Source organism: Lepisosteus platostomus, chromosome 5 (genome assembly GCF_059453375.1).
Source record: "Lepisosteus platostomus isolate fLepPlt1 chromosome 5, fLepPlt1.hap1, whole genome shotgun sequence".
Classification (NCBI taxonomy): Eukaryota; Metazoa; Chordata; class Actinopteri; order Semionotiformes; family Lepisosteidae; genus Lepisosteus; species Lepisosteus platostomus.
Window position 1 is genome coordinate 4,707,351 of NC_142615.1, and position 21,482 is coordinate 4,728,832.

At 46.9% G+C, this 21,482-nt stretch overlaps 1 protein-coding gene and 1 long non-coding RNA gene across 2 annotated transcripts in view; one reads left to right on the top strand and one right to left on the bottom strand.

Moving 5' to 3' along the window:
* The window catches only part of LOC148662607 (uncharacterized), a 148,093-nt gene that overhangs the window by 1,431 nt on the left and 125,180 nt on the right, over positions 1 to 21,482 (top strand). The gene's annotated exons all lie outside the window — the stretch shown is intronic.
* LOC148662608 (L-rhamnose-binding lectin CSL3-like) lies at positions 834 to 7,894 on the bottom strand. Its single transcript, XM_088632858.1, has 9 exons — positions 7,702 to 7,894; positions 6,645 to 6,668; positions 5,958 to 6,023; positions 5,039 to 5,174; positions 4,337 to 4,446; positions 3,555 to 3,583; positions 3,354 to 3,452; positions 1,834 to 1,951; positions 834 to 962 (listed from the first exon to the last, which is right to left on the bottom strand). The coding sequence occupies exons 1-9, from the start codon at positions 7,730 to 7,732 to the stop codon at positions 931 to 933; spliced, it is 645 nt and encodes a 214-aa protein (XP_088488984.1). The 5' UTR covers positions 7,733 to 7,894; the 3' UTR covers positions 834 to 930.

The following is a 21,482-nucleotide window of genomic DNA, read 5'->3' on the forward strand; positions in this document are numbered from 1 at the left end:
CTGCAAAATGTCATGTCAAAGCAATGCATTGTAATCAAACAGACAACCACGGTTTTTACTTATTTTATTGTTCTGGTGGTTCCTTTGTATTACGTACCAGTTTGTAACGTACTGTGTACATTGCGTGGTGTTGTCTCTTGTACCGTGTGTGTCGTCTGCTGTCCTGTTTGTCCTGAGAGCTCCGCACCAATTAGATGTCACGATTGTAGTCCCTCCCCCTTAAGGGCGCTCCGGCTCTTTTCCACTTCGGACTTGAATTTGTGCACCTGCCCCTTGTTCCAGCCCACCTTAAAAAGCCAGACGCTCACTCTGTTCCGGGCTTTGCACTGGTTCCTGTAACAGGGGAGTCCGGGACCTGTAGCGCCCTTTGGACTCACCTCCCAGAACACCTGCGCACCATGGACACGCCCCCTGTTCTCATTCCTGACCCCTGCATGCCTTTTTCTCACTAATCCCTGGATTGTGTCGTCTCCATAGGGTCTTCCGTTACATTAGAATCCCAGTGTACATGTACTGTACAGACAGCAAACTCCTCCACCCCTCTCTCTCTCTACATTATTGCACGAATACTGAGAGAGAACGTGTGCAGAACGAATTGAGACAAATCGCCAGACTGTGCAAACACCCTGCTCACTTTATTGTTGGCCAGAGTATAACGCTTAAGCAGGTAGGCGAAGCTGTAAACCGTAACAGTGACAGTTTTTTTAAGAAGCTACATATACAAAACAGAATCAGCACCATTCATTTTCTATACCAAGGGTGGTTCGGCAGGAAAGCAAAAGCCAACCCGGCTAATGTCGGACAATTCCAGATCGGGGTGGGGGGTGGGTGGAGGAAATAATCAAGTCATTCATAAGCGGTACTTCCACCTGGAATTCGCAGAGAGAAGCCAGGCTCAGCGCGAAGTTCGAATTGCTGCTCCCGGACCCATCAGTGTTGAAGAAGCCCCTGCGCGTCTTTCTCTGTAACGGAATAAGAGGTCCAGCGTTACGACGTCACATCCCCCCTTCCCGATACGAGCCCCTCTTCTCCTGCCTCGATCCAGCTCATCTTGGCCAGTCGAAAGAACTTGGCGGCTTCGCAGCGGTTGGGGCTGTGAAGGGCAAAGAGGCGAGGGGTGTCTGGGAAACGGAAATCACCATGGCGACCGGCAGAAATGTAGAAATCTGGCTCTGGTTTGGGGGGGGTCATTACTCCTGACCTGGCTTGTGTGCCTGCTGTTGTACATGAGATCTCAGGAATAATAATAATAATTGCTTACACTTATAGAGCGCTTTTCAGGACACTCCACTCAAAGCGCTTTACAGGTAATGGGGATCCCACTACTGCCACCACTGTGCAGCCCCACCTGGATGATGCGTCAGAACGCTCCCCACCCAGCAGCTCTCAGTGGGGGACGAGAGCAGAGTGATGAAGCCAGTTCAGAGAGGGGGGTTATTAGGAGGCCATGATTGGTAAGGGCCAATGGGAAATTTGGCCAGGACACCGGGGTTACACCCCTACTCTTTTCGAGAAACGCCCTGGGATGTTTAATGACCACAGAGAGTCGGGACCTCGGTTTTACGTCCCATCCGAAGGACGGCGCCTTTTCACTCTCCCCACTGAGAGCTGCTGTGTGCTGAGCGGACTGGTGCATGATCCAGGTGGGGGCAGCACACTGGTGGCAGAAGTGGGATTCCCCATGACCTGTACAGCACTTTGAGTGGGGTGTCCAGAAAAGCACTATATAAGTGTGGGGAGGTATTGTTGTTAGCATTATTCTTATTAATAATAACATTAATAATTACACAAGAGAAGCCAAGAAGCAGAAGCAAGCAAGGAGGTGGTACTCACTACATGGGACGCAGCTGTAGGTGATGGTGAGGTACTTATAGATGCCGTAACAGGGGTCGCAGAACACGTGATTTGAGGCCTTCACCGTACACCATCTCCTGCCCGCACACCTGTCGGTTCAAACAACACACGTAGCACATTTTGTACATTTTTGGATGACGGGCGATGGTCCCGTTGTTGGTCCTGTTGCTGGTCAGGTCAAAGGGAAGTACTTATTTTACCAGTATGCACACCCCCTTACGATGGTTTCGACAGCTCTGACTGATACCCGGTCCCCTTCAAATCCTGCTGGTCGATTAAAACTTACCTCATCGGATAAATAGCGCGCGAGACTCTACTCGGTGATTATTAATATCAAAATCACCAGCCGGCATTCACCCCCTTGAACGAGCACACTCTGTGAAACAGCTTTTTTATTATTATCAGCGGTGAGGGGAATTTGATATGATCTTGATATGAACTCGTTTATCGGAAAAACAAAAGCTACGATTTCCTTGTTCCTTTTTCCTCATTCTGGGAAAAAAAAAACAACCTTAATTCCATTCTAGGAAAGCAACGTTATTGTTGTAAGGAGAGGTAACTGGAGTCCTGTGAAGCATATAACATAAATATGTTTATTTATGCCCTGTTTGTTTATGAATCCTAATTTGGTCAAATGCTGCAAAATGTCATGTCAAAGCAATGCATTTTAATCAAACAGACAACCACGTTTTTTTACTTATTTTATTGTTCTGGTGGTTACTTTGTATTACGTACCAGTTTGTAACGTACTGTGTACATCGTGTGGTGTTGTCTCTTGTACCGTGTGTCGTCTGCTGTCCTGTTTGTCCTGAGAGATCCGCACCAATTAGATGTCACGATTGTAGTCCCTCCCCCTTAAGGGCGCTCCGGCTCTTTTCCACTTCGGACTTGAATTTGTGCACCTGCCCCTTGTTCCAGCCCACCTTAAAAAGCCAGACGCTCACTCTGTTCCGGGCTTTGCACTGGTTCCTGTAACAGGGGAGTCCGGGACCTGTAGCGCCCTTTGGACTCACCACCCAGAACACCTGCGCACCATGGACACGCCCCCTGTTCTCATTCCTGACCCCTGCATGCCTTTTTCTCACTAATCCCTGGATTGTGTCGTCTCCATAGGGTCTTCCGTTACATTAGAATCCCAGTGTACATGTACTGTACAGACAGCAAACTCCTCCACCCCTCTCTCTCTCTACATTATTGCACGAATACTGAGAGAGAACGTGTGCAGAACGAATTGAGACAAATCGCCAGACTGTGCAAACACCCTGCTCACTTTATTGTTGGCCAGAGTATAACGCTTAAGCAGGTAGGCGAAGCTGTAAACCGTAACAGTGACAGTTTTTTTAAGAAGCTACATATACAAAACAGAATCAGCACCATTCATTTTCTATACCAAGGGTGGTTCGGCAGGAAAGCAAAAGCCAACCCGGCTAATGTCGGACAATTCCAGATCGGGGTGGGGGGTGGGTGGAGGAAATAATCAAGTCATTCATAAGCGGTACTTCCACCTGGAATTCGCAGAGAGAAGCCAGGCTCAGCGCGAAGTTCGAATTGCTGCTCCCGGACCCATCAGTGTTGAAGAAGCCCCCGCGCGTCTTTCTCTGTAACGGAGTAAGAGGTCCAGCATTACGACGTCACATCCCCCCTTCCGGATACGAGCCCCTCTTCTCCTGCCTCGATCCAGCTCATCTTGGTCAGTCGAAAGTACCTGGTGGCTTCGCAGCGGTTGGGGCTGTGAAGGGCAAAGAGGCGAGGGGTGTCTGGGAAACGGAAATCACCATGGCGACCGGCAGAAATGTAGAAATCTGGCTCTGGTCTGGGGGGGGGGGGTCATTACTCCTGACCTGGCTTGTGTGCCTGCTGTGTTGTACATGAGATCTCAGGAATAATAATGATAATTACTTACACTTATAAAGAGCTTTTCTGGACACTTCACTCAAAGCGCTTTACAGGTGAGGGGGAATCCCACTACCGCCACCAGTGTGCAGCCCCACCTGGATGATGCGACGGCAGCCATAGTGCGCCAGAACGCTCCCCACCCAGCAGCTCTCAGTGGGGGACGAGAGCAGGGTGATGAAGCCAGTTCAGAGAGGGGGGTTATTAGGAGGCCATGATTGGTAAAGGCCAGGGGGGAAATTTGGCCAAGACGCCGGGGTTACACCCCTACTCTTTTCGAGAAACGCCCTGGGATTTTTAATGACCACAGAGAGTCGGGACCTCGGTTTTACGTCTCATCCGAAGGACGCCGCCTTTTCACTCTCCCCACTGAGAGCTGCTGTGTGCTGAGCGGACTGGCGCATGATCCAGGTGGGGGCTGCACATTGGTGGCGGTAGTGGGATTCCCCATGACCTGTACAGCGCTTTGAGTGGGGTGTCCAGAAAAGCGCTATATAAGTGTTGGGAGGTATTGTTGTTAATATTATTCTTATTAATAATTACACAAGAGAAGCCAAGAAGCAGAAGCAAGCAAGGAGGTGGTACTCACTACATGGGACGCAGCTGTAGGTGATGGTGAGGTACTTATAGGTGCCGTAACAGGGGTCGCAGAACACGTGATTTGAGGCCTTCACCGTACACCATCTCCTGCCCGCACACCTGTCGGTTCAAAACGCCACACGTAGCACATTTTGTACATTTTTGGACGACGGGCGGTGGTCCCGTTGTTGGTCCTGTTGCTGGTCAGGTCACGGGGAAGTACTTATTTTACCAGTATGCACACCCCCTTACGATGGTTTCGACAGGTCTGGCTTATACCCGGTCCCCTTCAAATCCTGCTGGTCGATTAAAACTTACCTCATCGGATAAATAGCGCGTGAGACTCTACTCGGTGATTATTAATATCAAAATCACCAGCCGGCATTCACCCCCTTAATTAAATAACTTATTTACTGTTGCGTTTATTTTTCTACAGCGCAGGTTGGGGACACAGGAAAGACCAGAAGACGACGGAGGAGAGGCACCGAAAACTCCTTAGTACGGAGAAAAGAAACCTCTGGGGGTCCCAGGTCAACTGGCTGCCCAATCCCTTTGGGCATGCGCACATTATATCATCTTTTAAAACAAAGGAAATAAATCAATTCATGAATAAATTCTGTGGTAGAATGCTTGGTGAACGCGCGAGGCTCAACTAGGCTTTCGAAGAAGCCCCGTGAGGCGTTTTCTGAATGCGGGGTTTTACGGCGCTCACCAATGGGACACGATGGCCAGCGCGCGGGGCTGGTAGCAGTGGACGTTGGTCAGTTGCCCAGGGGGCTTGCCTCGACTGCAGGTGTACCGGTCCGTGCGGCCGTAGTTGGCGCTGTGAATCCGAATGAAGCCCTCCGCTGCCGAGCACAGAAAGACCAGGACACGCTGCATTACCGTCGTATTTGCTCCTCGGTATCGTCCAGCTGTCTGCTCTCCAGGGTGGATTAAGGCCGTGGGCAGCCTTCCTTCTGAAGTCGATGCGATCTTCATTGCGTTATCATATAATGAGTTTCTGTCCGGCGGTGTGTGTGTGTGTGTGTGTGTGTGTGTGTGTGTGTGTGGAGTTTGCATGTTCTCCCCCATGCTGTCATTTTCCTACCCACAATCCCCGAGACAAGCGGGTGGCTTTCTGGGAAAATCTGTGTGTCTTTATAGCTCCACAGAAGGTATGATTGCAGTTTTAGACCTGTGCCGTCAGTAATGTTGCTACATGGCGGGACTGCAGTTGTGTTACCTAACTAAACGGGGCGCTGGGAGGCATGGTGGAGCGGAGGTTAGCGTTAGCTGCCTCGCAAGTGCTGGGGCCCCTGGGGTTCAGTTGCGGGCGCGGGGTGCCGTGTGTGTGGAGTTTGCATGTTCTCCCGTGTTCTCGTGGGTTTCTCCCACAGTCCAGAGACATGCTGGTTGGCATCTGGGAGCATTGGCCCGGGTGTGAGTGTGTGTGTGTGTCCTGTGATGGACTGGCGGCCCGCCCAGGGACTTGTGCCCAGTGCTTGATGGGATAGGCCCTCCCCCCCCCCCACGATCCTGAATTATAAGCAGGGGGTGCAACAAAGGGTCTATTTCCAGACTACTCCCCCCTCCCTCCCGCCCACACTCATACCCCAGTCCCTAGGTGTTGCCCTCTGAATGAGTCTTACCACAGTAGAGCTGGCTGGAGAAGTGCTCACAGGTGATGCTCTGTCGTACACCAGGTGGACAATATCCTGGAAAATTGTGGAGGAAAACACATGAGCAAATTGGTGAATGGGACCAGCAGGGGGCGCTCTCACCCTGCGGTCCGTGTGGGTCCTAAGGCCCCAGTATAGTGACGGGGGACGCTGGACTGTAAAAAGGCACCATCCTTCGGATGAGACGTCAAACCCAGGTCCTGACTCTCTGTGCTCATTAACAATCCCAGGGCGTCTCTCGAAAAGAGTAGGGGTGTAACCCCGGCGTCCTGGCCAAATTTCCCATTGGCCCCTTACCCATCATGGCCTCCTAATAACCCCCCTCTCTGAACTGGCTCCATCCCTCTGCTCTCCTCCCCACTGAGAGCTGGTGTGTGGGGAGCGTTCTGGCGCACTATGGATGCCGTCGCATCATCCAGGTGGGGGCTGCACACTGGTGGCGGTAGTGGGATTCCCCCTGACCTGTCAAGCGCTTTGAGTGGAGTGTCCAGGAAAGCGCTATATAAGTGTAAGCAATTATTATTATTATTATTACAGCTCAGCCCTGTTTTGTTTTTATAACTGACTCTGAATGGTTGTTTGCGAGGGGATCGAGCAGGGCTCGGTGTCGGTGGTGCAGTAGCAGTAGCTGAGAATCGAGAATTCCGTCTCACTCACCAAAGCAGCAGGGAGGGGCCAACACTGAAAGAGAAAAACCAGAGACCAATTTTTGAACCCGCGTCGCCCTCCTTCACAACTGAAGACGGACGTTTCCGGTAGAAGCGCCACCGACTAGCGCATAACAAACGCAATTTGTTGCCGCTCCTGTTTAAATTTGAAACGCAGCGTTTTCTAGAGCTATTTCGAATATTTTGTGGGTCTGTTTTGGGGGGGGGAACCTCTTCTGGGCTGATCTGCAAACTTATATGAAAGAAGAGGCTAATATTGCGATTATTAATAGTTATTGCTATTTTAAAGCACTACACGGTATGTTAAACCTCGACCCATTGGAAATAACACCGAAATATCGTTTGGAATGGACTTAATTAGTACACTGGCACCTTATTGTATGCACTGAAAAGGTCTTCGGAGAGTCCCTTGTTTGAACACGTTTTAGATAGACGTCAAGGCGGATTTGCCGACTATCTCGAGATGTTAAAACACGCAAGCGGACCTTATCTTTATTTACTCTCTGTTCAAACTTTTCGCACAAGGCGCGCTGGTATCGTAAGAATGTACCCCCCTGCAGACGTGCCAGATAATGTTCTACGCGCTCTTGTTTGAATGGTATTTTCTCTCGGTTGTGTAAATAAAAAACACAAATGACATTCTGTAGGTCGGATAAAAACTTTCCGGTTCTCCCGCGATTTTGGCAACGATCCTGTTATCGATACCTGTCAGATCCAGGACGTTTTTAACTGCTCCGGGGTTGAATTCTAATTAAAAGCTTTAGGGATTGAGCTGGATTGTCATCTCAGCGGTACGTTACCATATGACGTTCATTTTGAACAACAAAAAAACAAAAATTGACAACGTCGCGCTGGCCTCATAAGCGTCGCCTTTAACGGCCGGGAGGTGTAATTTGTGAGGAAGCTTTGGAATAAAGCCCTTAAAAAGTTCGTGCAGTGTGGTTATTGTCAAAGGCGCTGTATTTTAGCACTGGCCTTTGAAACCCGCGGTAGTGAGTTCATTTATACTGGCCGTTACTGGGGGAAAACAGAAAAGTCCTACTTACAGATTAGCGCGCAGAGTACTCTGGACAGCATGGCGGCTGGAGGGGGGTGATCTTTTTTTGAAGAAGAGAGAACGGCGATTTCTGAGTTTTAATGAACGCCAAGCTGCCTTTTATCGCGGGTGAGAGCGGGGGGGATAACGATACGATCTCGTTGGCCCCCAAAAAAGGCAACTTTTGCGCGTCTGGTTTTTTTTTTCCATTCTGAGAAAGCGGCGAGGAGAGGAGAGGTCGGAGTTTGCGTCATCGCCAGGGTTGAGACAGCGACCAGATCGGGGGAGAGATAAGAGAGTGAAAGGTTTAAGAAAATAAAGGGGGCAGAAATCAAGGTGGGCAGGAGAGTGGGGGGGTTCCGTTCCAGATGCGGGGTGGTGCGCTGTCTGGGGGGGGTTTGCATGTTCTCCCCTCCTCCATGTTCAAGTGGGTCCCCTCCCGCACTCCAAAGGGCAGAATGGTAGCTTAATTGGCTGAATTGGGAACATTTAGTCCTGCTGTGTGTCTACCGGTGTCGTGTGCAGCCCCACCTGGATGATGCTCCAGTCCGCTCAGCACACAGCAGCTCTCAGTGGGGAGGAGAGCAGAGGGATGGAGCCAGTTCAGAGAGGGGGGGTGATTAGGAGGCCATGATGGGTCAAGACCAGGGGGGGAATCAGGCCAGGACACTGGGGTAACACCCCTACTCTTCTCCAGAGACACCCCGGGATTGTTAATGAGCACAGAGAGTCAGGACCTCGGTTTGACGTCTCATCCGAAGGACGGCGCCTGTTTACAGTCCAGTGTCCCCCGTCACTATACTGGGGCATTAGGACCCACACAGACCGCAGGGTGAGAGCGCCCCCTGCTGGCCCCACTAACACCTCCTCCAGCAGCAACCTTAGTTTTTCCTCAGGAGGTCTCCCCTCCAGGTACTGACCCGGCTCACACCTGCTGAGCTCCAGTGGGGCCACCAGTTGCAGGGTGATATATTTATAAAAAAATATCTATACCGTGAAAAGGAGAAGTATTGGCCCAGGGCAGTGAAATTGCTGTTGTGTACTTTTCTTTTGAAATGTCTGCTCTAGATCAGAAGATAACTGTGGGGCAATGTTGTGCGAATGTGAGGCAAACAGACCTTTTTTTTTTAACGTGGAGCTGTGCTAGAACGAAGCGGTTCTTGTTCTTCCTCCCACCTCTCTCTTCCCGTCAGCGTATCGCGGGAATTAATAATAATAATAATAATAATAAACTATTTTATATAGCGCCTTTAAAGGTGGCTCCTCAAGGCGCTTTACAGGATGACAATAATGATAAATAAGAAGAATACACAAGATAAAACACAATGACAACACAGAGGAGAGCGTGGATGGTGGTACTAAGAGAAGCAGAGGGGTGAAGAACAGAACCAGTTCAGTAAAGGCTCTTCTGAAGAAGAGGGTTTGGAGTCTGGATTGGCAGGAGGTTAGAGAAGGTGCCTCTCTGATATCCTCGGGGCAGAGAGTTCCAGAGCTTGGGGGGGGGCACAACAGGAGAAGGCCCTTTCACCCCTAGAGTGTAGACAGGCTTTGGGGGGGACAGTAAGGAGAGCAGAATTGGAAGAGCGAAGGTTGCGAGGTGGGGAGTAGGGCGATGATAGCTCAGACAGGTACTGAGGCGCCCAGCCATGCAGAGCCCTATAGGTGAGCAGGAGGATTTTAAAGTCCACATGGAATTTGACCGGAAGCCAGTGCAGGGACTCCAGGATAGGAGTAATGTGATCACTTGCACTAGACCTGGTCAGGAGTCTGGCTGCCGAATTTTGCACATACTGGAGTTGGTTCAATGTGGATTTAGAAACCCCAGCGAGTAGAGCATTACAGTAGTCAATAGAAACTGGTGTAACGTTAGGTCACATAATCTTGCCATGCAAGTGACGGCTTCGAGTTGATAAATTGATAAATGTCCTGCAGTAAAACTGACTATTTTTTTAAAAAACAAATTGTGTTGTTCCCATTGTAGCTTTGCCTTTTGCATAATCATTTTTATGATCTATTCTTATAAAAATATATATTAATACCTATATGTGAAAAGCCTCATAGGCATTGCTCTGTGACTGAATGCAATTCAAAGCCTTCATTTTTAAGAAGCGTGTTTTTGCACTTGAATGTTTTTGCTGTTGGCCATCCAAGCTGTAAATAAGCTGCACAACTAGAGACTCTTCTAGATATAGAGCAACACAACTGGACACTGTCTTCTAGACACACAGCAGCACACCTAGAGACTCTTCTAGATATAGAGCAACACAACTGGACACACTCTTCTAGATATAGAGCAACACAACTGGACACACTCTTCTAGACACACAGCAGCACAACTAGACTCTTCTAGAAATAGAGCAACACAACTAGAGACTCTTCTAGATATAGAGCAACACAACTGGACACACTCTTCTAGAGACACAACAGCACAACTAGAGACTCTTCTAGATAAAGAGCAACACAACTAGACACACAGCAGCACAGCTAGACACTATTCTAGATATAGAGCAACACAACTAGACACACTCTTCTAGACAAACAGCAACGCAGCAACAAGACACGCACTTCGAGACACAGGAACACAACTAGACACACAGTGAGGCTATACAGTGTGTCCAGTAAGAGTCTGTACAGGAGTGTGTGTGTCTATACAGTGTGTCCAATAAGAGTCTGTACAGGCAGTAGTACAGCCCCTAGTCTGTCTCTGTCCTTTACAATGAGATTAGTCAGTATCTGTCTGTACTGTGTCCTGCAGGTCCAGAGCCGAGCTTCTTTGTGGTCAGTCAGTATCGGTCAATACCATGTCCCCCAGGTCCAGAGCCGAGCTCCTCTGTGGTCAGTCAGTGTCGGTCAGTACCGTGTCCCGCAGGTCCAGAGCCCAGCTCCTCTGTGGTCAGTCAGTGTCGGTCAGTACTGTGTCCCTCAGGTCCAGAGCCCAGCTCCTCTGTGGTCAGTCAGTGTCGGTCAGTACCGTGTCCCTCAGGTCCAGAGCCCAGCTCCTCTGTGGTCAGTCAGTGTCGGTCAGTACCGTGTCCCGCAGGTCCAGAGCCCAGCTCCTCTGTGGTCAGTCAGTATCAGTCAGTACTGTGTCCTCCAGGTCTATAGCTGAGCTCCTCTGTGGTCAGTGGGTCAGCAGTATAGTACAGTGTAGTACACTACAGTACTCTTTTCAGTGCAGTTTAAAAAAAAAGCGATTTTACACTTTTTTTTTACTTTTCTGTTTTTTCTCACAAGTTACTCAAGTTCTCATGAGAAACAAGTTGAAAAACATTAGCCAGGCAGTCACGTTTAAGAGAGGCGGGTTTAGGTCTGGGATTGGTCAGAATGCGCGGAGTGACACAGATTCCAACCTATTAGAGGAGCTGTTTCCAAAGCCGGTCTATTTAAACGGTGCAGGTAGGCGAGTCGCCATTTTGGCCGCCACGCGTGTTAAAGCGCACAGGTGTGTTCTCTTTGCTGTAAGAAAGAACGGGTTGTTTTCCCCCAAGGTAAGGGACAGTTTGTATGCAATTTTGCAAACATTTGCTTGTGCCGGAAAGCCGGTAAATGATCAATATGCTTTGTCGCATTTTAAACTGTTCTAAACGCGAGGTAAATAGTTCTGTGATCAAAAAAGGTTCATTTGCTTTATGCGGACGTATCTGCTTACAAAACACAGTTCTGAAAAGTTGTCTTGTGTTTTGTGATTTTGATTTTGCTGATGTATATATTATTCACCCGTTGTGCAGTTTCCGTCTGAAGTGTTTCTGCCAGCGTTGCACAATGTGAACTGTAACAAAATAGTTGCACTGCGGGGAAAACCACCTTTATGTTCGTGTTTAGTGGTTATTGGGCATCACCTGCGTTTGCAATATTTTGAAAACCAATTAATTAATTTTGGAACTGAAAAGCGTAGCGTTGGAAGCAAATACACACGTGTAGTCGGATATGTCTTTTATGTACAGTGTGTGTCTGTACTTGATATTTTTTGCACTTCTTAAGGATGTGCGGTTTCTGATATTTTAGCTTGGGTCAGTTTTATGCACAAAATCCGTTTTGTTTTGGTCCAGGTTTTAATGTTTCTGTGAATGATAAACCAGATATTTAACATAATAATAATAAACTTTATTTTATATAGTGCCTTTAAAGGTGGCTTCTCAAAGCGCTTTACAGGATGACAACAATAAATAAGAAGACTACACCAGATAAAACACAATTACAATTACAACAATAAAACAATAACAATAGAGGAGACCGTGGAAGGTGGTACTAAGAAGAGCAGAGGGGTGAAGAATGGAACCAGTTCAGTAAAGGCTCTTCTGAAGAAGAAGGAGTTAGAGAAGGTGCCTCTCTGACATCCTTGGGCAGAGAGTTCCAGAGCTTGAGGGGGCACAACAGGAGAAGGCCCTGTCACCCCTAGAGTGTAGATGGGCTTGGGGGGACAGTAAGGAGGGCAGAATTAGATCGAAGGTTGCGAGGTGGGGAGTAGGGCAATGATAGCTAAGACAGGTACTGAGGCGCCCAGCCATGCAGAGCCTTATAGGTGAGCAGGAGGATTTTAAAGTCCACATGGAATTTGACCGGAAGCCAGTGCAGGGACTCCAGGATAGGAGTAATGTGAACATTGCCATTCAAAGATCATTAAATGTTACAAGTAAAGTGTTTTTTGTTGTAAAATGACATTTTCAGCGCTGGATATAATAACCCTGACCCCCCCAAAAAAATGACACAGTAACTTTATCATAGAAATGTGTTTACAGCATTAATTGGCGAAAGATGAAACACAGCTGCTTTTAAAAAAATCCTTTAGACAGGTCTCTGACATTATTTCTTTGAAAGACCGTGTTTGCGTTATCTGCGCTGGCATAATGTAAATAGTTTATTTTATTAAAAAAAATAATCGGAAGATGAAAGCAGTTTTACTTTGTGTGTGTGTTGTGCTCCTTTCATTAAGTAAAAGAAAAAAAACATGTATGTAGGTCATGGGGAATCCCACTACCACCACCAATGTGCAGCCCCACCTGGATGATGCTCCAGTCTGCTCAGGACACAGCAGCTCAGTGGGGAGGAGAGCAGAGTGATGAAGACAGTTCAGATATTAGGAGGCCATGCTTGGTAAGGGCCACTGAGGAATTTGGCCAGGACACCAGGGTAACACCCCTACTCTTTTCCAGAAACACCCTGGGATTTTTAATGACTACAGAGAGTCAGGACCTCGGTTTTACATCTCATCTGAAGGACAGCGCCTGTTTACAGTATAGTGTCCCCGTCACTATACTGGGGCATTAGGACAGGTTTGTTTTACAGGCTTATCTCAAGAAAAATAAACACCTAGACTGCAGATATGTCCTGTTTCATTCTACTTTATAGGGAATTTTCATCATTTGCAATATATTAGTGCATGTTTGCCAACAAGATGTCAAAGACTTAGTCAGTAAGCACCGTTTTCTAGACACCAGGTTCTGTTTTGCACGAATGTCGGTTATTTTGAGAGACGTCGGTGTGAAATGGCGAATGTGAAGTGACCAGGGCAGGTTGGGGTTCTAGTGATGGATGGGGGTGCATTTGCAGGCGATGGGTTGGTGAGGACTGTGGGGGGGGGGTCTGTGTTGGGTTGTCTGTGGGCTCATGTGTTCATGTTTGTGGACGGGTGTCTCAGAAGGGCCTGCCGGCAGATTCTCAGGAAGCTCTTCGGGAAAGAGAGCCGGCAGAGGTCTGAAGTGGATCTCCTGGACTCACCCCTGACTGGTCTGCTCCCAGTCCTGGCCTGGACTCTGGGATTCGCTGTGGGAGGTGAGTCTTGGATCTCACACACACACACACACACACACACACACACACACACACACACACACACACACACACACACACACACACACACACACACACACACACACACACACACACACACACACACAGTTGCAAACTCTGTCCCCCACGGGGATCCAATCTGAGCAGTCTGGGATCTACGCACTCCGAGGGGGAGTGCCGATGTCCTGACTGCCTTCCTCTTCCTCCCTGCCTGCTCGAGCCCGTGAGGAAGAGGAGGACAATGACGACGAGCTACTGATGACCCTAGTCCAGATCTGGATCCTTGTGTCCTGACCTGCTGTCTCTCCCTCACAAGATCCTGGTCGGACTGCTGCCTCTAGACTCATGAGACATCATAATCACCGCACTGGGTATTTAATATAATAATAAGTGAACTGTTTTCATGACGAGGGACAATCACTTCACTGGGTGTTCACTGTAATAATCACTGTACTGGGTATTGATCACTGTTCTGGGTGTTCACTGTAATCATCACTGTACTGGGTATAAATAATCACTGCACTGGGTGGTCACTAATCATAACTACTGGTTATAAATCACTGCACTGGGTGTTCACTGTAATAATCACTGCACTGAGTATTAATAATCACTGTACTTTGTGTTCACTGTAATCACTGCACTGGGTATTTATAAACACTACTGTGTGTTCACTGTTATCATCACTGTACTGGGTGTTCACTGTAATCATCACTGCACTGGGTATTAAACACTACTGGGTGTTCACTGTAATCATCACTGCACTGGGCATTAATAAACACTACTGGGTGTTCACTGTAATCATCACTGTACTGGGTGTTCACTGTAATCACTGCACTGGGTATTCAACACTGTACTGGGTGTTCACTGTAATCATCACTGCACTGGGCATTAAACACTACTGTGTGTTCACTGTAATCACTGCACTGGGTATTAATAAACACTACTGGGTGTTCACTGTAATCATCACTGCACTGAGTATTCACTTCTGGGTGTTCACTAATCACAGCACTAGGTGTTCACTGTAATCATCACTGCACTGGGTATTAAACTGTACTGGGTGTTCACTGTAATCACTGCACTGGGCATTAATAAACACTACTGGGTGTTCACTGTAATAATCACTGCACTGGGTGGTCACTAATCATAACTACTGGTTATAAATCACTGCACTGGGTGTTCACTGTAATAATCACTGCACTGGGTATTAATAAACACTACTGGGTGTTCACTGTTATCACTTCACTGGGTGTTCACTGTAATCATCACTGCAGTGGGTATTAAACACTACTGTGTGTTCACTGTAATCATCACTGCACTGGGTATTAATAAACACTACTGGGTGTTCACTGTAATCATCACTGCACTGGGCATTAATAAACACTACTGTGTGTTCACTGTAATAATCACTGCACTGGGTGGTCACTAATCATAACTACTGGTTATAAATCACTGCACTGGGTGTTCACTGTAATAATCACTGCACTGGGTATTAATAAACACTACTGGGTGTTCACTTATCACTTCACTGGGTGTTCACTGTAATCATCACTGCACTGGGTATTAAACACTTCACTGTAATCATCACTGCACTGGGTATTAATAAACACTACTGGGTGTTCACTGTAATCATCACTGTACTGGGTGTTCACTGTAATCATCACTGCACTGGGCATTAAACACTGTTCACTGTAATCACTGTACTGTGTGTTCACTGTAATCACTGCACTGGGTATTAAACACTGTACTGGGTGTTCACTGTAATCATCACTGTGCTGGGCATTAATAAACTACTGGGTGTTCACTGTAATCATCACTGCACTGAGTATTCACTTCTGGGTGTTCACTAATCACAGCACTAGGTGTTCACTGTAATCATCACTGCACTGGGTATTAAACTGTACTGGGTGTTCACTGTAATCACTGCACTGGGCATTAATAAACACTACTGGGTGTTCACTGTAATCATCACTGCACTGGGTATTAATAAACACTACTGGGTGTTCACTGTAATCATCACTGCACTGGGCATTAATAAACACTACTGTGTGTTCACTGTAATAATCACTGCACTGGGTATTAATAAACACTACTGGGTGTTCACTGTTATCACTTCACTGGGTGTTCACTGTTATCACTTCACTGCACTGGGTATTAAACACTACTGTGTGTTCACTCTAATCATCACTGCACCGGGTATTAAACACTGTGTGTTCACTGTAATCATCACTGCACTGGGTATTAATAAACACTACTGGGTGTTCACTGTAATCATCACTGCACTGGGCATTAATAAACACTACTGTGTGTTCACTGTAATCACTGTACTGTGTGTTCACTGTAATCGCTGCACTGGGTATTAAACACTGTACTGGGTGTTCACTGTAATCATCACTGCGCTGGGCATTAATAAACTACTGGGTGTTCACTGTAATCATCACTGCACTGAGTATTCACTTCTGGGTGTTCACTAATCACAGCACTAGGTGTTCACTGTAATTATCACTGCACTGGGTATTAAACTGTACTGGGTGTTCACTGTAATCACTGCACTGGGCATTAATAAACACTACTGGGTGTTCACTGTAATAATCACTGCACTGGGTGGTCACTAATCATAACTACTGGTTATAAATCACTGCACTGGGTGTTCACTGTAATAATCACTGCACTGGGTATTAATAAACACTACTGGGTGTTCACTGTTATCACTTCACTGGGTGTTCACTGTAATCACTGCACTGGGTATTAAACACTACTGTGTGTTCACTGTAATCATCACTGCACTGGGTATTAATAAACACTACTGGGTGTTCACTGTAATCATCACTGCACTGGGTATTAATAAACACTACTGGGTGTTCACTGTAATCATCACTGCACTGGGCATTAATAAACACTACTGTGTGTTCACTGTAATAATCACTGCACTGGGTGGTCACTAATCATAACTACTGGTTATAAATCACTGCACTGGGTGTTCACTGTAATAATCACTGCACTGGGTATTAATAAACACTACTGGGTGTTCACTGTTATCACTTCACTGGGTGTTCACTGTTATCACTTCACTGCACTGGGTATTAAACACTACTGTGTGTTCACTCTAATCATCACTGCACCGGGTATTAAACACTGTGTGTTCACTGTAATCATCACTGCACTGGGTATTAATAAACACTACTGGGTGTTCACTGTAATCATCACTGCACTGGGCATTAATAAACACTACTGTGTGTTCACTGTAATCACTGTACTGTGTGTTCACTGTAATCGCTGCACTGGGTATTAAACACTGTACTGGGTGTTCACTGTAATCATCACTGCGCTGGGCATTAATAAACTACTGGGTGTTCACTGTAATCATCACTGCACTGAGTATTCACTTCTGGGTGTTCACTAATCACAGCACTAGGTGTTCACTGTAATTATCACTGCACTGGGTATTAAACTGTACTGGGTGTTCACTGTAATCACTGCACTGGGCATTAATAAACACTACTGGGTGTTCACTGTAATAATCACTGCACTGGGTGGTCACTAATCATAACTACTGGTTATAAATCACTGCACTGGGTGTTCACTGTAATAATCACTGCACTGGGTATTAATAAACACTACTGGGTGTTCACTGTTATCACTTCACTGGGTGTTCACTGTAATCACTGCACTGGGTATTAAACACTACTGTGTGTTCACTGTAATCATCACTGCACTGGGTATTAATAAACACTACTGGGTGTTCACTGTAATCATCACTGCACTGGGTATTAATAAACACTACTGGGTGTTCACTGTAATCATCACTGCACTGGGCATTAATAAACACTACTGTGTGTTCACTGTAATAATCACTGCACTGGGTGGTCACTAATCATAACTACTGGTTATAAATCACTGCACTGGGTGTTCACTGTAATAATCACTGCACTGGGTATTAATAAACACTACTGGGTGTTCACTGTTATCACTTCACTGGGTGTTCACTGTTATCACTTCACTGCACTGGGTATTAAACACTACTGTGTGTTCACTCTAATCATCACTGCACCGGGTATTAAACACTGTGTGTTCACTGTAATCATCACTGCACTGGGTATTAATAAACACTACTGGGTGTTCACTGTAATCATCACTGCACTGGGCATTAATAAACACTACTGTGTGTTCACTGTAATCACTGTACTGTGTGTTCACTGTAATCGCTGCACTGGGTATTAAACACTGTACTGGGTGTTCACTGTAATCATCACTGCGCTGGGCATTAATAAACTACTGGGTGTTCACTGTAATCATCACTGCACTGAGTATTCACTTCTGGGTGTTCACTAATCACAGCACTAGGTGTTCACTGTAATTATCACTGCACTGGGTATTAAACTGTACTGGGTGTTCACTGTAATCACTGCACTGGGCATTAATAAACACTACTGGGTGTTCACTGTAATAATCACTGCACTGGGTGGTCACTAATCATAACTACTGGTTATAAATCACTGCACTGGGTGTTCACTGTAATAATCACTGCACTGGGTATTAATAAACACTACTGGGTGTTCACTGTAATAATCACTGCACTGGGTGGTCACTAATCATAACTACTGGTTATAAATCACTGCACTGGGTGTTCACTGTAATAATCACTGCACTGGGTATTAATAAACACTACTGGGTGTTCACTGTTATCACTTCACTGGGTGTTCACTGTAATCATCACTGCACTGGGTATTAAACTGTACTGGGTGTTCACTGTAATCACTGCACTGGGCATTAATAAACACTACTGGGTGTTCACTGTAATAATCACTGCACTGGGTGGTTACTAATCATACCTACTGGTTATAAATCACTGCACTGGGTGTTCACTGTAATCATTACTGCACTGAGTATTAATAAACACTGTACTGGGTATTAATCACTGAACTGGGTGTTCATTGTAATCATCACCGCACTGGGTATTAATCACTACTGGGTGTTCACTAATAATCACTGTACTGGGTGTTCACTGTAATAATCACTGCACTGGGTATTAATCACTGTACTGGGTGTTCACTGTCATCATCACTTTGCTGGGTATTAATAAACACTGTACTTGGTGTTCACTGTCATCATCACTGTACTGGGTGTTCACTGTAATCACTACTGAGTATTAATCACTGCACTGGGTGTTCACTGTAATCATCCCCGCACTGGGCATTAATAAACACTACTGTGTGTTCACTGTAATCACTGTACTGTGTGTTCACTGTAATCGCTGCACTGGGTATTAAACACTGTACTGGGTGTTCACTGTAATCATCACTGCGCTGGGCATTAATAAACTACTGGGTGTTCACTGTAATCATCACTGCACTGAGTATTCACTTCTGGGTGTTCACTAATCACAGCACTAGGTGTTCACTGTAATTATCACTGCACTGGGTATTAAACTGTACTGGGTGTTCACTGTAATCACTGCACTGGGCATTAATAAACACTACTGGGTGTTCACTGTAATAATCACTGCACTGGGTGGTCACTAATCATAACTACTGGTTATAAATCACTGCACTGGGTGTTCACTGTAATAATCACTGCACTGGGTATTAATAAACACTACTGGGTGTTCACTGTAATAATCACTGCACTGGGTGGTCACTAATCATAACTACTGGTTATAAATCACTGCACTGGGTGTTCACTGTAATAATCACTGCACTGGGTATTAATAAACACTACTGGGTGTTCACTGTTATCACTTCACTGGGTGTTCACTGTAATCATCACTGCACTGGGTATTAAACTGTACTGGGTGTTCACTGTAATCACTGCACTGGGCATTAATAAACACTACTGGGTGTTCACTGTAATAATCACTGCACTGGGTGGTTACTAATCATACCTACTGGTTATAAATCACTGCACTGGGTGTTCACTGTAATCATTACTGCACTGAGTATTAATAAACACTGTACTGGGTATTAATCACTGAACTGGGTGTTCATTGTAATCATCACCGCACTGGGTATTAATCACTACTGGGTGTTCACTAATAATCACTGTACTGGGTGTTCACTGTAATAATCACTGCACTGGGTATTAATCACTGTACTGGGTGTTCACTGTCATCATCACTTTGCTGGGTATTAATAAACACTGTACTTGGTGTTCACTGTCATCATCACTGTACTGGGTGTTCACTGTAATCACTACTGAGTATTAATCACTGCACTGGGTGTTCACTGTAATCATCCCCGCACTGGGTATTAATAAACACTACTGGGTGTTCACTGTAATAGTCACTGTACTGGGTATTAATAATCACTGTAAGAATCATTGCACTGAGTATTAATAATCACTGCACGGTGTATTCAGTGTGCTGTCTGTTATTCACTGTACAGATAAATCCTGTTTTTCAGCAATAGGTGGCTCCTGAAAAGACTGCCAGACCCAGAAGCAGGAATGTAATTTGACAGGAGGCATAGGTGAGGTGAGCTCTTTAAACCTCCTGTGTGAGGCTGTCGGGGACTGTGGTGCAGTGAGACACTGGGGACTGTGGTGCAGTGAGACACTGGGAGGAAGAGCTCAGCGTTGTCCCCATGCAGGTACTTCTCCCTCCTCCCTGATGCAGCTCTGTGTGCGATTCACAGGACAACAGTGGGGAGCTCAGAGAGCAGGTGGAGTCAGAAACTCCTGCTGGTGCACCTGACTCAATATTCTGTACAAACCAGGCAAAGAAACGACATGGAGCCCTTCTCTTGGATATTAACTGTGCTATTCAAATCTATTTTTTCTTAATTATTTTGTGACATGTTTATTTGAAGAAATTTTTGTCTCTAACAGTGTTTTTCGTGAATTGTTTTACTACATATTCACCACGCTGGGTATTCACTTGTAGTGCTTAGTCACTTTGACAGATTCACTAAGAAATAACCACTGTACTGCTTATTCACAGAAACTAGTAAGTTTCTTGCCTGAATAATTACTGACTTGTGTATTCACCATTAATTGTTCAACACTAAACCAGTGTTTCTCCTGAATATTCACTCTATTGGTGGTCCCAGTCTGGTGAGAGCAGGAGGACTGGGGATACCTCTGGGATCCTGAAGGAGGAAAAGTCAAGAGGGAGGACAGACGCCCCAACATCGGAGCTCTCTCCCAGTCGGACACCAGGAGCCCCGACTCCCACATCCTCCCCCATCGGCTCCATCTCTCCGGTCGTGTCGTCTGGACGTCGGGCTCCAGGATCTAGGGGAAGGTTCCCTCCTCCCAGCCCGGCTCAGGCCTGAGGAGTGTGGGAGATCTGGGAGAAGCCAACAGGGAGAAACTCCTCCTGGACCTCGACTCTGGGAGGAGCCCCAGTGCCCGGAACCCCAAGAAGACTCAGGCTGACCAGGAGGAGAAGCCCCAGCGCCTGGACCCCCCAAAGACTCGGGCTGGCCAGGAGGAGGAGCCTGGCGCCTGGACCCCCCAAAGACTCAGGCTGGCCAGGAGGAGGAGCCCCAGCGCCTGGACCCCCCAAAGACTTGGGTTGACTCAGGAGGAGCCCCAGTGCCTGGACCCCCCAGAAGACTCAGGCTGACCAGGAGGAGCCCTGGGGTGTCATCAGAACCCCCAGACAAGGTGAGGAAGGGGTAAGAGCCTGTGGACAACACACCTGTGTCTTTCCAGGACGGGTCACCAGAACAGCAGCTCTGGACCAGAGTAGTCGGGACTTGATGGAGCACAGGCTGCCTTCAGGCATGTTTATCCCCACCAGACGCAGCTCCTGCAGGAAGAACTCGGCCCCCGCAGGCAGGGAGAGGTCAGGGAGGCTGTGGGACAGGTGAGGATGGAATTGGAATGTGGGTGCTGCCCCCCCATGTTGGGAAACAGGACCACGTAGCCAGGTCAGATGGGGGGTTGGGGGGGGGGACACGGGAGCCTGTGAGGCTGATGATGATGACGATGATGATGAAGAGCTGCTGGTGACCCTGGTCCAGATGGAGAGCTGGAGCCCCAAGAGGACTCCTCCTATCGGGGCTC